Raw genomic sequence first — 14241 nt, forward strand, 5'->3', positions numbered from 1 at the left:
CATGTGCGAAATAGTTGCGAATGTTGGAAAAGACTTACGGTGATTTAGTTTCATCAAAAACACAAGCCTACGAGTGGTTTAAAGCCTTCAAAGACGGCCAAGAGCGAGTTGAAGCCACGCGGCATTCTGGACGACCTTCGACCACTTCAACTGATGAAAATATTAAAAAAGTGAAGTCGTCAGCCCAGTGTTAGAGAGATGGCCGTTCAAGTGAGTTTGGTGGATATTTTGGGTATGAAACGCATTCTTGCTCGATTCATGCCAATAAAGCTAAATTTTTTTAAAAAGTGTACCGTAAACAGGTTTCTTTGGACATGCTTGATCGTGTTATTCCGAACCCAAATTCATGGAGAGCATTATAATTACTGATGAGACATAGGTTTATGAGTTTGACATGCAAACAAGTCAACAATCATCGAAATGGAGTGAAAAAAAACGAACCGAAACCAAAAAACCACGCCAAAGCCGCTCAAAAATCAAGGTGATGCTTATTGTTTTTTGATATTCCTGGTTTGATGCATCATGAATTTGTTCCAGAGGGACAGACGGTCAATAAGGAGTTCTATTTGTCCGTATTGAGGTATTTGCGTGGGAATATCCGTCGAAAACGTCCGGAATTGTGGAAGACAATTCATGGATTTAGCACGATGGTAATGCACCAACGCATCGAGCCACGATTGTGACCGAATCTAATGACAAAAACGCAATGATTGATCTATGGTATTCCACCGTATTCCACAGATTTGGCTGCGTGTAATTTTTTGCTGTTCCCCAAACTGAAATTGCCGCTCCGTGGAATTCGTTTTCTGTCGATCGAAGAAATAAAACAAAATTCGCAAAAAAAGCTGAAAGCTATTCAAAAAAGTATTACATCTGGTGGGGATCATTTTGAAGGCGAAAAAATAAATATTTTGGGTTTTATTTACAGTTTATAGGCTACTTAAGAAATTTTCAGCTATCAACGCAAAACTTTTCCACAATTAATTTTCAAGAACAACTCTTGTAAAATCTGTATCTTTCATTAAACGCTTTAGTAATAATCCAATTTTACAATTTTCCAAATTAAAATCGGGAATTTTTTACAAATGTTATTTAAATAATATCGTTCCATGTTCGACGCTTTAACAAATTGTTTTAACATTCTTAACTTGATCACGTATTAAATTCCTGAGTTCATATTGAGAAGATATCTGTGGTTTAGATATTTCACTCTCTTATTCACATCCATTGATCGCCTCTACCGATATCTGGATATTTGACGGCGTCACTGTTTCTTAGTAGTCCATGCCAATCACTTTCAAATGAAAGAATATATGTACTATTGTTACTCTTGCGAAAATACTAAACTACCACTTGGCCTTCGGTCCATACTATTCCTAAGGTAATCAGTTTACAACTAGTAAATTTCACTGCGGGGTATATACTGTGTAATTCATATGTGTGTGCGCGTGTGTATGGATGTATTTGTTGTTATCAAAAATAAAATATTTATGTTCAATTAAATGTGATAATACCTTACATAATTAAAAGAGAGTTTCATTCAAATAATTTAAGTCTTTTCTTTCTCGTTATCATAAATCACTTAAACGGTAGGTGTGGCAAAAAACATAAAAACGATATCCTAGCATTGGCTCGGACCAGTAATTAAGCCATTATTAGCTTCCTTTTGCTGTCAATTGGATAGGATGTGCTGAATTTAAGAAAGCACAAAACTCCTAATTTTTTCCAGCTACTGTATTTTTTAGATCGATTCATTGAGCGCTTTAGAAGATATCCCATCCTTCAGGCGGTAGCTGCAAGCTTGCTATAGCCAACAGTAACATTTCAACTTGACCAAACTTCTTCAGATAATATTCATATCAAGGGTATGTGTTCATTTTAAAGGTCAGAAACAATTCTTTTACATATAGCTCAGGCTGCTCACGACTTCCGGTCTTTTGGTAGCCAAAGTACATCCGTTTAAAGGCGATCTAAAGTGAGAAGGCGAACCATCCCTCCTTAGGCTTGTGTGCTAAGTTTGGGACCCGCTACGTAAAAAAACGCCCACAATAAAAAGGTATGAACAGCTTCGGAAGAGAAACTCCCCTTTTGATGACGACCACAGCAAACGTAATAAGGACTATTACTTAAGGGCATGTACCTTGAATGTCCGGTTCCTTAATTGGGAAGGTGCCACTGCCCAGCTGGTTGATATCCTCGTAAAAATCAAGGCTGACATCACCGTCGTCCAAGAAGAGCGATGGACGGGACAAGGACTGAGACGAGTAGGTCCTTGTGACATTTACTACAGTGGCAATATAAAAAAGTGCAAATTCGGTGTGGGATTCGTGGTAGGAAAGAGACTCGGTCGCCGAGTACTGGCATTCACCACGGTGGATATACGTCGATCCACAATCCGCATCAAAGCGAAGTTCTTCAACATATCACTGACGGAAGAAAAGGACGATGTAACCAAAGATGCCAGCTATGAGCGCTTGGAGCGCGCCTATGAGAACTGTCCCCGCCACGATGTCAATATCGTGCTTAACGCCAGCGTGAGCAAAGAATGTATCCTTGGCACAATAGTCGGTAAATTGGGTCGAGGCTGATCGACTTCCCCGAAATATGGTTATCTGTTGTACTAAATTCCCGCATAGGAAAATTCACCACTACTACTTGGCTGTCTCCGGATCGAAAAGCCACCAACCATATCGATCATGTTGTAATAGAGGGAAGACATGTCTCCAGTGTTTTAGACGTGAGTACGCTGAGAGATCTTAGCATTGGCTCGGACCAGTATTTTGTTACAACAAAGATATGCACCCGCCTCTGTGCAGCAAAAAACGCACGTCAAGCCAAGAAAGGTTCGACGTCGATTTTCTACTCGACTTGCACTCCTGTTTTCTGAGAGAGGAGAGAGCCTACAATCAACGAGATTCACCATGCGCCAAATCTCGGAAAGAACCATGATATAATTGGCCATAACAGCCGCGCCGTTAGTTCTGTTTTCTCCAGGTTGGACAAAGAAGCGAAGCAAATGAGTTTGGTAGTGAACGACGGCAAGACCAAATATCTCCTGCCATCAAACAAACAGTCGTTACATTCACGACTTGACTCCCATGTCCCCGTTGACAGTCATAACTTCGCAGTTGTAGATAATTTCGTCTATCTTGGAAACAGCAACAACAATGTCAGCCGCGAAATCCAACGCAGAATAACTCTTGCTAACAGGTCTTGAGAAGTAAACTCCTCCCTTATTATGGTCCTTTGCGCATTGGCCACGGCGAATATGGCATTCGATAGAACGAGAGACGGTGACATTGACATAGTTCAGCGGATGCTCTGGCTAAACCATGTCGCCGAATGAACGAAAACACTCCAGCTCAGAAAGTATTCGACGCAGTACCTGCCGGTGAAAGCAGAGGAAGAGGAACACCTCCACTCCGTTGAAAAAGGACCTGGCTTCGCTTGAAATCTCCAATTGGCGCTAAGCAGCGAAAAGGAATAACGACTGGCGGGCTGTTATAAACACGGCTATGACCACGTAGGCAGGGTCTACGCCAATAAAGAAGAAGAAAGGCTTTTAGCGACTCAAAAATAATTATTAGCTGCAGACCATATTATTTTACGAAAATTGTTCACTTAAAGCAAAGTTATTGTCCACTTTTATTCATATTTTAGCACTTTGAAAATTTGTGCCTACATGTTTATGTATAGTATATTCATTTATGTATATAACTTTTATTACATAAATCACCTAAAAATAATACTTAGAACACTTTTACTTCGAAATTATATTCAATACAACAAAAAAAATATTTTCTACCATAAATTTAAGACGCCCTTTGGGTTTCAACTCGACTGAAATATACAAATGGCGTGGTATATAATTGGTTTCGGATTTCAAAAGCTCGCAGAATTGTTGTTTTTATATCGTATTTACTTATAAATATACAGGTAAGGCCGCAGAGAAAAGGAAAGAGATGATTGCAGTGAATAGTTGAAGAGAAAAATCTGTAAAAAATTGTTGCAGAGCACCGACTCCGCCTGTCAACTCCGTGCCCAGCAGAAATTCTTTCCGATCTCCACCCTGTCTCCTTCACTGTAAACATAATAGTATATTTACTGGTTATTTTCCATCGACAGTGCTTTGATCAGTCTTTCTATGTAATGCATACACTTTAACATACTTCTTCTTCCACAACATCTACAAAATATTCATTCATAGAGCTGCTGTGTAAGCTGGCCTCCGCTGCTTCGGAGTTTGCGCCAACGCTTTGTGTCGCTTCCAATTTAACAAATGAATGGCGTGTGCGAAAACTTTTGAACTTGCGCATTGATTCCAGTTCCTCAATGGACATGACAACCTCATGTTTCAGTTTCAGGTGCACCTTAAGCCTGCAAATAAATGTAAAACAATTGAAAGAAAATTACAAAATTAATAAATATGTATTTATGTAGTTGCGAAAATATTTACTTTGACTTTTGCGGATACCCACGATCGCAGTAGGCGCAGCGGAATGGCATACCCGTATGCGAAAAACTATGATTCCGTAATGATATCGTGTTTTTGAAGACCTTGCCACATCCCTCAACCGGACAAATATATCGCAAATTATTGTGCATAACTAGCAGATGCGACGTTAAATGCCCCTTTTGGGCAAAACTTCGTTCGCAATGTGCGCATTCGTAGGGGAAATCACGCGTATGATAACGCATATGTATCTCCAGTGTTTGTGGTATGGCAAATGTTTTGTGACATAGCGTACATTCCAGTGGGTGGTAGTCATCGGGTGAGCAATGCGTCTGCTTGTAGTGCAGCTCACAGGATTGACGTGATAAATAGATGCGATCGCAGCTCTCAAAGGGACAATTGAAACGTGGCCGATCCGGTTCGTGCATGCGTCGATGCCATAACATTTTACTGCGACTCGGGAATGACTTCTTGCAGTGATCGCAGTTGTAGTGGCTCGTTCGTTGCGTTGGTATTATTTTTATTGGTGGTACCGATGTGTCTACAGTTGGAAGCGCAGTGTTGAGCGGATCAACGCTTGTAATTTCACTGGTGTATAGTGGAATTGAAGCTTCGGTCGTAGCGATTTTCGTCGTCACTCCGGTAAAGCAGTTGGTTGTGTCCAAAAATGTGTTAGAAGTGGATATGACCTCTTGAGGTTCCGAGTCATATTCTTCAGTGTAAACATATTCCGTTTGCGCTAAAATATTGAAATAAATATTCAAATATAAGAGTATTATTTTGTTTAATCAATGTGAACAATTTATATTTATGTATATGAAATAGTACTTCAATAAAGCGTATAACGGTTTCAAATGTATGCCATTTCAATAAAATGATAATACAATTGTAAATGATCAAAGGGGAGCCGAGAGTTGGCTGTGTCGATTTAACCCCATCCGTCTGACTGTATATACGGAAACTAGTCCCTGCGTTCTTGAAATATTGATCAGAAATTTTGCACACGTTCTTTTCTCTCTAAGAAGCTGCTCAACTGTCGGACCCGCCGATATCGGACTACTATAGCATATAGCAGCCATATATAGCGAACGGTCTAAACCCAAACTTTGTATGGAAAAGTTTTTTATTTGACAAGATATCTGTACGAAATTTAGCACGGATTATTTTCCAAGACAATGGTACAATCTATGAAGAAATTGTTCAAATCGAATCCCTATAACATAAAGCTGCCATACAAACTGCACGATACAAATCCAGTCTTTGTATGGAAAACTTTTCTATTTTAAAAGATATCTGCACGAAATTTGGTACGGATTATTTTCGAAGGCCCTTGAAATTTCTCCCAAAAAATTTTTCAGATCGGACTACTATAGCATACAGCGCCCATATAAACTGAACGATCAAAATCCAGTCTTTGTATGGAAAACTTTTTTTATTTGACAAGATGTCTGCAAAATTTATCACGGATTATTTTCCAAGGCAATGGTACAATCTACGAAAAAATTGTTCAGATCGGACTACTATCAAGAAATCAAGAAAAATATCTTTTTATACCCTTTAATGCTATAAGAAATGCATTGTGAAGGGTGTGACAGTTTTGGTACAGCCGAATTCAATTTTTTTTTCTCATTTTGGTTGCTTTAATTTTGTAGAACAATTAGATCTACCGTTTGCTGAATTCAAATAATAATAATACCCCAAAAAAAAAACAGAAAAACTTTATGCTTAGGCTGCGTTCAAAACCCCAGCAATGCGATATCAGAATAATATTTGCATAAATAAATTAAAATATAAATATAATGTTCTTATAACAACGCTCATCACTCATATCTATTATATCAGCATTTATTTCCAACAACAGAACGAAAGGCAGGACATCGTAAATACAACAAAAAAAAATTATCATCGAAGTTAACAAAAAAATAATAATAATACTATTTCACATATTAACATTATATTTTTATTTTTATAAATTGGAAAACAATAAATATTAAATACAGGGAAAAACTTGGAATACAATTTATACTTAAAAAATAAATTTGTCTATTTTTCGTTAAATTCTATGGAAAGAAACTATAAAGTTCATAATTGTGAAAGGTAATTAATATATCACTGTTTTATATATGTACATATATAGTATATGTATAAAACATCACTTAAATCATCCGATAAAGTGGTGTTATATTGTTTTGCATTTTAGGTGATGATATGTACTAATATACATATACATACATATATGTACACAAACTTTCAAAGAATCCCCATCTCCATCTCCAACATATTAAAAAAAAGTCAACTACTATAATGTTCAATTAATTATTGAGATTATAAGTGGAATAATTATTTATATTTATTAATTATTGAGGTTAATTTCGGCTTTTAAGTTTATTTCGTGTTGTCTTGCTTGCATGCCTCTCATGTATATAATATATATTTTAAAAACAAAATAAATTTTAGTTCATATCTGCTTATTAATTATATTTGGTTATCACCAAAAGCTATGAAAATGGAAGACAAAACTTCAGCATTCACTAGCCTTCCAAGTCGGCCGCATCGACCTCCTCACATTGTTGGATGGGTTCAGGCGTCAATGCTGGCCGCAATTTCGCCTTTAGTTTAAGCTCTTTGGCTACCAGCATGCAATCTAGCTCATCCAACGTATGCTCTATACCGTGTGTTCTGCTTATGTGCCAGCGAAGCCTAAAAAGTAATCATTATTTCAATTGCTAATGTCCAGCTCATTAAAATTAATATGTAAGCCATTTGGCCAACGCCACTCACCTGCCCTTGGTAGCAAAATCTTGTTGACAGTAGTCACAGCGATAGGGCAACTGATCGACATGTGTGTAAGCATGGTTTTTAAGCGCATGTGCCGTTTGAAACATTTTGCCACAATTCGCTTCCTCACAGATAAAGCGTTGGCCTTCGTGTTTCGTTTTCACATGATTATTTAGATGTTGTGCCATCATAAATGGCTTGGCGCAGATATGACACACATATGGATAGACTTTTTTATGGAAACGTAAATGTATATTATAGTTGGCACGACCGATACATGTTTTCTCGCAAAATTCACACTTGAAGAGTGGATAGGACTGACAACTAACACGCTGTTGATGACGCTCCAATTGTTGTTTGGTTGCAAACTCCTTGCCACACTCTGCACATTTATTGGGTGGCTTATTAAAACGATGCTTACGATGTCGATGTGATGCTAAAAGCGAACGTGTTGGACTTTTATGATCACAATATTCGCATTGAAACGGTGGACCACCAGGTATGAGTGGCACTCGGCCACGTTTGCCGGACGAACTTTTGGATTTTGTTGAGGTCTTCACTTCTTGACGCAGCGGTTCACTTCTTATTTCTTCAGAGGAAGCGGGATTTTCAAAGAGATATTCTTCTAAATTAATATCATCAGTATCAGATGGTGGCGGCAAGTTTATAAGGACGGGTGGAATGTCTGTATTTGCAACAGTTAAATAATGCCCCGATACCGATTCATCGGTGGAAATATCTGTTGAAGAAATGTGAGCGTCCTCTTCAAGTTTAATTGCAGCCGTGCGTTGCTCCTTTTCATTGTCTAGAAGGTATTTTATAAAGTGCACATTAACAAGTTAGTAGATTGTTTGAATAAGCTTAATGTAATTAAGCATTTGTAACCGAATAAGTATTAAATGGTTGTCTGAAAAGCTTAATACAATATTTAGGTAAAATATAATTGGTGCCACCAGTTTAAGAGAAAAATTGCTAATATAATAATATAAAACAGTTTTCCATACAAAAGTTGGATTTCGATCAATCAGTTTGTATGACAGCTGGCTTGAAGAATAATTTTCGCGAAATTTATAGCTTGTGAAATAAAAGTTTTCTATACAAAAATAATATTTTGATACATTACAATATATATTAAATAAAGACAGACGAGCATAACTAAATCGAGTCAGTTTGTCATGTTGATCGTTTATATTATATAGGGTCACGTCGTTTCCTACTGAGTGACAGTCAGTGGCAAACTTAAAATACCCTATTCTGGGTATAAAAATTTTATTCAATTAATTTTCGTACAACTATAAAAGTTTTCGCTCGGTATTTTTTTAATCTTTCAGAAAAGTTGAAATATTTCATGTCAAAACATTTATTTATGCTTACAAATATAAATAATAATTTTTATAAATATTACTTTTACGTTTCTATTAATAATACTATTTATGAAATCTTAACTAAATTCAATTTCGAACGCATCACGTGAAATTTACGCATTTCCTCCATTTGTTCAAGAGTCACCTCGATGCCATGTTTTTGCCGTATGTGCACTTTTAACCTATAATAAAAGGAAAACGTAGTTGGCACAATCAAGTTTTTTAACACAATAAAGAAAATTTGTAAACTTACTTTGCCTTAGCCGGATAGCCACCTTTGCAATATGAGCATTCGAATGGCATTGTGCCGTGCGAATACTCGTGATTACGCAGCGAAGCAGATGAGGTGAAATATTTACCGCAGCCAGGATGTAAACAGGAGAAGCGCACACTGTTGTGTTTAACATTCTTATGCGTGTTCAAATGACACATTTGTGCAAACTTCTGCCCGCATATATCACAAACATATGGAAAATCACCGGTATGATAGCGCATATGCACTTCAAGTAACTTGTTTATTACGAAAACTTTATCACAAATTGGACACTTAAGTCCTGTTCTATTATGGAAGGAACGCACATGTACGTCCTTAGCTTGCTTTGTGGCATACAAACGACCACACTCTTCGCATACGTATTTCGGACGATCTAGTTCATGTGAACGACGATGCGTTAGCATACGAGAACGGTTTTTAAAAACTTTCTGACAATAATCACAGGTAAATTTACCACTGAAACGACGTCGTGGTTGAATGTCGCCTTTTTTCGAAATAACTACATCGTTCTGATCAGTTTTAGTCGCTGTTACAGAAGTTTTATCCTTTCGGCATTGCTCTGCAGTGCTTTCTGTCATATTTGTTTCATTATTTGTTGATTCGGCATCGCTTTCAGCACTACTATATTGAAATTTTGAAACATTTTCGGCATTATTTCTAAGTCTGCCTTTGCTTTTATTTCTTGATTTGTTGCGGCTTGTTTTAGGTAAATCTTGGGTTTCATGCAGTGGCTTGACTAATGTTTCAGTATTACTATCATTCAGTTCTTGTATCAAATACTCTTCGTCATTGATTCTTATTTGTACTGTTCCCGCATCTGTTTATTAAATGAATTATACAAATTAAATGGAGAATTTTATTTTAAAATTAAATTGAAATAACTTTAAAATTTTAACTGATTAAGCTTGAAATTCATTCAATAAACAATTGAGGAAACGTTACAAATACTTTCGAATTAAAATTTTAAAGTTTTTTGCATATAAGCACATACATAATATATGTATATCTGTATTTGTAAATATGTATTATAAAACTCCACCTTATAAAAAGGCTGTAAAATATTAATTATCAAATTTGTTTTTATGGCCGTAAGGAAAAAACATCTTATAGTAACGTTAATTTAAACATGTAACTGTGCTTAATTTACTACATACAAAAAATAAAATATATATATAATATTATAAATAAATGTTTATATTTGTAACAATAACATACCATCATCAATCAATTCCTCAACCGTTGGATACTCTTCCATTTCTATGTGCTCTTCCAGCTCTTCATATTCTATATTCGCATCCAACTGTTCTACATTTTCCTCTTCCGTAGTGACAACTTCATTTTCTGTTGACTCATTTTCTAATTGTATTGGGACTGGCAGTTGTGTCTCGTCACTTGTTTTGTGAACCACTTCTTCAATTACTAGATCTGTTACCTGCGATGTATCATCTTTTGTCAATGTTGTGTTCAATATTTCTCCATCAGTAATATGTGATTTTTGAAATTGATTTAAGAACTTTTTGGATTCTTGCACTTTTTTATGGAAATCATATGCCACCTGCAATTCCAAACCACAAGATTTGCATAGCTGGTGTGGTGCATAAATGCCACCAGCGTGCAAATCAATTTGTGTACATATGATAAAGCAGTCATAATAACTAAGCTGTTCCTCTTCATCATAAATAAGTTGTAAATCTAGCAATTGCGACTCTTCCGGTATTTGCAGACATAGACGACAGTAATCTGATAGATCAACATAGTCCAATGACGCTATGGACGAAGAAATTGCACCTTCGTCGGATTGCATATCTTCTGATAGCAATATACGTTCTATTTCTTTCTTTAAATGTGCTGTTTTTTAAATATGAAATATTTATTATGATTTTTGTGCAAGAAAACACCACGGAATTATTTCAGACACTCGTTCAGTGATAGTTTTCCAATGATTGGCGTGATTCATTTGGCGTTGCCATATTACACATGTTTTTCTTCCAAAAGCAACCATGCGTTGTCTACTGCAGTAGTTGTCATTCAATAAATGTAAATAAATAAATTACGAGTGCATTCCAACCACTGATAGTATTATATTTACAATTTCTTTTGATAATTTAACGTAATTAATATTTGCAAACGTTACAACATTTGAAATGATTCAATTCTCCACATCATATGCGACAACAAAGTACGCAGTGGAACAAAATATTAATTTCACTCTGCAACAAACGACACCTGCATCAGCAGTAACAACAACAACAACAACAATAAACAATATCACAGATGCAACTCCAACGGATACGGATATTGAACAAGATGATAGTGAACATTTTATTTTAATTCCCTTTGCAGTTCTTTTATTTATAGTAGCTTTATCAGCACTGGTAAGAAAATGAGTTGTGGCCATGCAGCATCTTAGTCTACACTCAACATATGTATATTCTACATCGATTTTTACTTATAATTTTTTTATGTAATATGCTCAGGTATTCTTAATTGGAAGGAATCGTCGACGTCTCGCACAGACTTACTTTCGTCGAAGAAGTGAATATAGGTACAAATTCGAAGATGATTCCGATTCACAACTAGAGCGTGGGGACACTTATGACTTCGACGATCCAAGTGAATGCCTGCTGAAAGGAAAACTGCAAATCGATAATGTGTGTGAAATATAAAAATATAATCGGTTGAAGTATTTATAGATAACTACTATGAATGAATGTGAACAACAATATTTTCCATTCTCAGAGTTACGACAGCACACTGCGGAAAGGAATTTGCACTTAAGAAAATGCCAGCGAAATGGACGGCCTAAAGCAGCTGCCAGCTTGTCTTCTTTAATGCATGCATCGTTCTGTAATCGCTCATTAACACAATAGTGCATTTATAACGGTAAAGCGGTGAAATTGCCGTTTTCACATCTAAATACGCGAATTCAAACAACGTTATTAAAGTATGAATGTTGAAAATAGTCTATGTATTATCTTGTCTTAATAATTCATCAACAAACCACAAACTTATTAAAAATAAATGTTACATGTATTGTCTTATAACTAATCAAAGTTTGAGTTTGAGTACGTAAATTATGCATGCATATATTTTACGGGTACACAAAAAGTATACCGGCTGACAGAAGTTTAGCTACATACATTTAAATGCTAAGCATTTACTTTATCCGATGCAGTATCAGCACCTAAAAGTCTTAAGGTTAGATCGTAGAATCCAAAGAAAAATGCACCGCCTAAAGTTATCCAAAGCACACGTGGAGTAAAACCTGCAAAGATTCTGCAAAAACAAATGATCTTTTAAATATGGAAACAACATGTATCATAAAGAAAACAAAAAAAAAAAAAAAACAGATTATTTTAAAATAACCGTATCAGTAAGCAACACATGTATACTTATACCAATGAACATTATTGAAACAAAACAAGGTAAATTTATGAATACATATTTGGTACTTCGTGCTTACCCCGAGATACCTCTTTCCCTATAAACTGTTGTCAGCACAATGCGGGCATTCAACTTCTTCGTCGCTGTACCTTGCTCCGCGAGCATGATACGCGTTTTGGCAACATCAAGTGGTGTAGTTAAACCGGCTGCAATGCCACCCGCAACAGCGCCACATAATGCGACAGTGAATGGCGTTGACTCTATGCCAGTGACGTCAGTCCAATGTAGTTTAAAGTATTCCCAAAGCGGAAATTGTATTAAACTAAATGGTATTTCACGCATCACTGTAGTGCCATAGCCGCGATATAGGCCACGACGTAAGCCCTCCGTTTTGTAGGCGCGCCATAGTATTTGTAAAGCAGTTGTTCTTTGTGTATTGCCAATCGTTTGTCGTCGTTGTTTGGCGATTTCTATGGGTACACGAATAAGACATGCTAACTGTAATTTAAATAGTTTAAATATATGCATTGATTTATAATTTCCGTAATAACCATTCACCACCTGCAACTTACAATTTCTGCACAAGAAGCGGACACCATATGTATATATGGAGAATTAATTGCACCAGTAGACGAGCTTAAATATCGCTTAAAGCTATCATAACTGCAAAAGAATAATGCTGCAGTTGGTGCGCTGCCAGCAGCAGCCGGAGCTAATCCTTTATAAACACCACGAAAACCACCGGCACGTATGAAACCCAATTCGCTCTGCAAGCGTGTTTTAATTGTATCGATGGGGAAGAGTGCAATATCCACAACAATACCGGCAACGCCACCTGCCTTCGAGAGAAAAACAAAATCAAATTTGATTTTATATTCAAAATGTGTTTGGCTTTACCACAAGTGAGTGCAGAAAAGTGTATGGTGTGTGATTTTGCGTCACAGCACTACTGCCATTCGCGTCCATAATTTATTTGCGTGCCAAATGATTTCAAGTTTTACAGATGGTTTATTTCAGATGCTCTTTTATTTATAGCATTATGGAATATGATAATCCGAGTTTGTGTAATAAAAAAAACCCTGTTAGATTTCGGTTTGCTTAGCACAATTTTATTGCGGTTGTAATGCCCCCATTAATCAGATGGCTATCAGCTGCTGACTTATCAGTACAGAGTGTATATGTTATATGAGTTTTTTAAGCTTAATAGCTTATGTGCAGAACCCATAGAGCGCGATTGCAAGCGATATGTCAAATATTAAAATGCACACGTTCTTAAGGACACAGTTATTTAGACAGCTGTACGACTACACGACTGCAGACTGTCAATTCCCTTGGGTCAGCGGGTGCGAGTGGTGAACAGCTGATTTATAACCGCCGAGACGGAAAATAGAACTAGAATATAAGTAATTTGTCAGTATGTTTTTATTATTTACACTTTAATTTTGCAAAATAAATTCGTAAATACGTAGACGCGCGTCCTTAATTTGTCAAATTGGCATTTTGAACCGACGGAGAAAATAGAAATAAACTGTATTTTGGCGCCGGAAAAATAGCCGCCGGCAAAAATTCCGTTCACGCCGCAATTATGTGCCATTTCTTGCATGTCAATGCGTTCTAATTCTGACAGCGTGAACTAGGCAGCCGTATCCGTTGCCCGTCGCAATTGTGTTTAAGACATAAAGGTGTGTAGAAATTTAAAAAATAAGCATATTTATTTTAGGTGGCAAGTTTTTACATAGGCGCAACAAGTTGATGATTTCCGGATTATGGCTACCCGTACGACGGAATGAGCAAGCGATGTAATTCAAAAAAGAAATAAGGTTAACTTTCTCTGAACAGAGGCAAAATAAAAAAGTTTCAATAAAATAATTTTTTTTGAACGTTTATTTTGTATGATAGTGATCTGATCCGAAAATTTTTCATATACTTACATACATATGTATGTACATTAGGCTTCCATTGGTCAATAATTTTTGCTAAATTTTATG

The 14241-nt window shown here is 36.4% G+C and overlaps 3 protein-coding genes across 6 annotated transcripts; 1 reads left to right on the forward strand and 2 right to left on the reverse strand.

The window, feature by feature from the left end:
- Positions 1-3621: 3621 nt before the first annotated feature.
- LOC120770101 (zinc finger protein 62 homolog) lies at positions 3622-10809 on the reverse strand. Of its 4 annotated transcripts, XM_040097295.1 has the most exons (4): positions 10085-10809; positions 4457-5192; positions 4170-4377; positions 3622-4081 (listed from the first exon to the last, which is right to left on the reverse strand). In XM_040097295.1, the coding sequence occupies exons 1-4, from the start codon at positions 10671-10673 to the stop codon at positions 4079-4081; spliced, it is 1536 nt and encodes a 511-aa protein (XP_039953229.1). In that variant the 5' UTR covers positions 10674-10809; the 3' UTR covers positions 3622-4078. The 4 variants fall into 4 exon arrangements, with proteins under 4 accessions (XP_039953229.1, XP_039953221.1, XP_039953207.1 ...); XM_040097287.1 differs by having other exon boundaries at positions 4050-4377; XM_040097273.1 differs by lacking the exons at positions 3622-4081; positions 4170-4377; positions 4457-5192 and adding exons at positions 6503-7153; positions 7235-8036.
- A 117-nt stretch (positions 10810-10926) lies between these two features.
- Positions 10927-11922, forward strand: LOC120770131. Its single transcript, XM_040097316.1, has 3 exons — positions 10927-11244; positions 11347-11520; positions 11609-11922. Exons 1-3 carry the CDS (start codon positions 11014-11016, stop codon positions 11645-11647), a joined length of 444 nt encoding a protein of 147 aa, XP_039953250.1. The 5' UTR covers positions 10927-11013; the 3' UTR covers positions 11648-11922.
- On the reverse strand, positions 11809-13505 carry LOC120770123 (S-adenosylmethionine mitochondrial carrier protein homolog). The gene is made up of 4 exons (XM_040097307.1): positions 13151-13505; positions 12826-13092; positions 12333-12751; positions 11809-12145 (listed from the first exon to the last, which is right to left on the reverse strand). The coding sequence occupies exons 1-4, from the start codon at positions 13217-13219 to the stop codon at positions 12019-12021; spliced, it is 882 nt and encodes a 293-aa protein (XP_039953241.1). The 5' UTR covers positions 13220-13505; the 3' UTR covers positions 11809-12018.
- Positions 13506-14241: the final 736 nt, after the last annotated feature.

The sequence above is a fragment of the Bactrocera tryoni genome, chromosome 1, assembly GCF_016617805.1.
Source record: "Bactrocera tryoni isolate S06 chromosome 1, CSIRO_BtryS06_freeze2, whole genome shotgun sequence".
NCBI lineage: Eukaryota > Metazoa > Arthropoda > Insecta > Diptera > Tephritidae > Bactrocera > Bactrocera tryoni.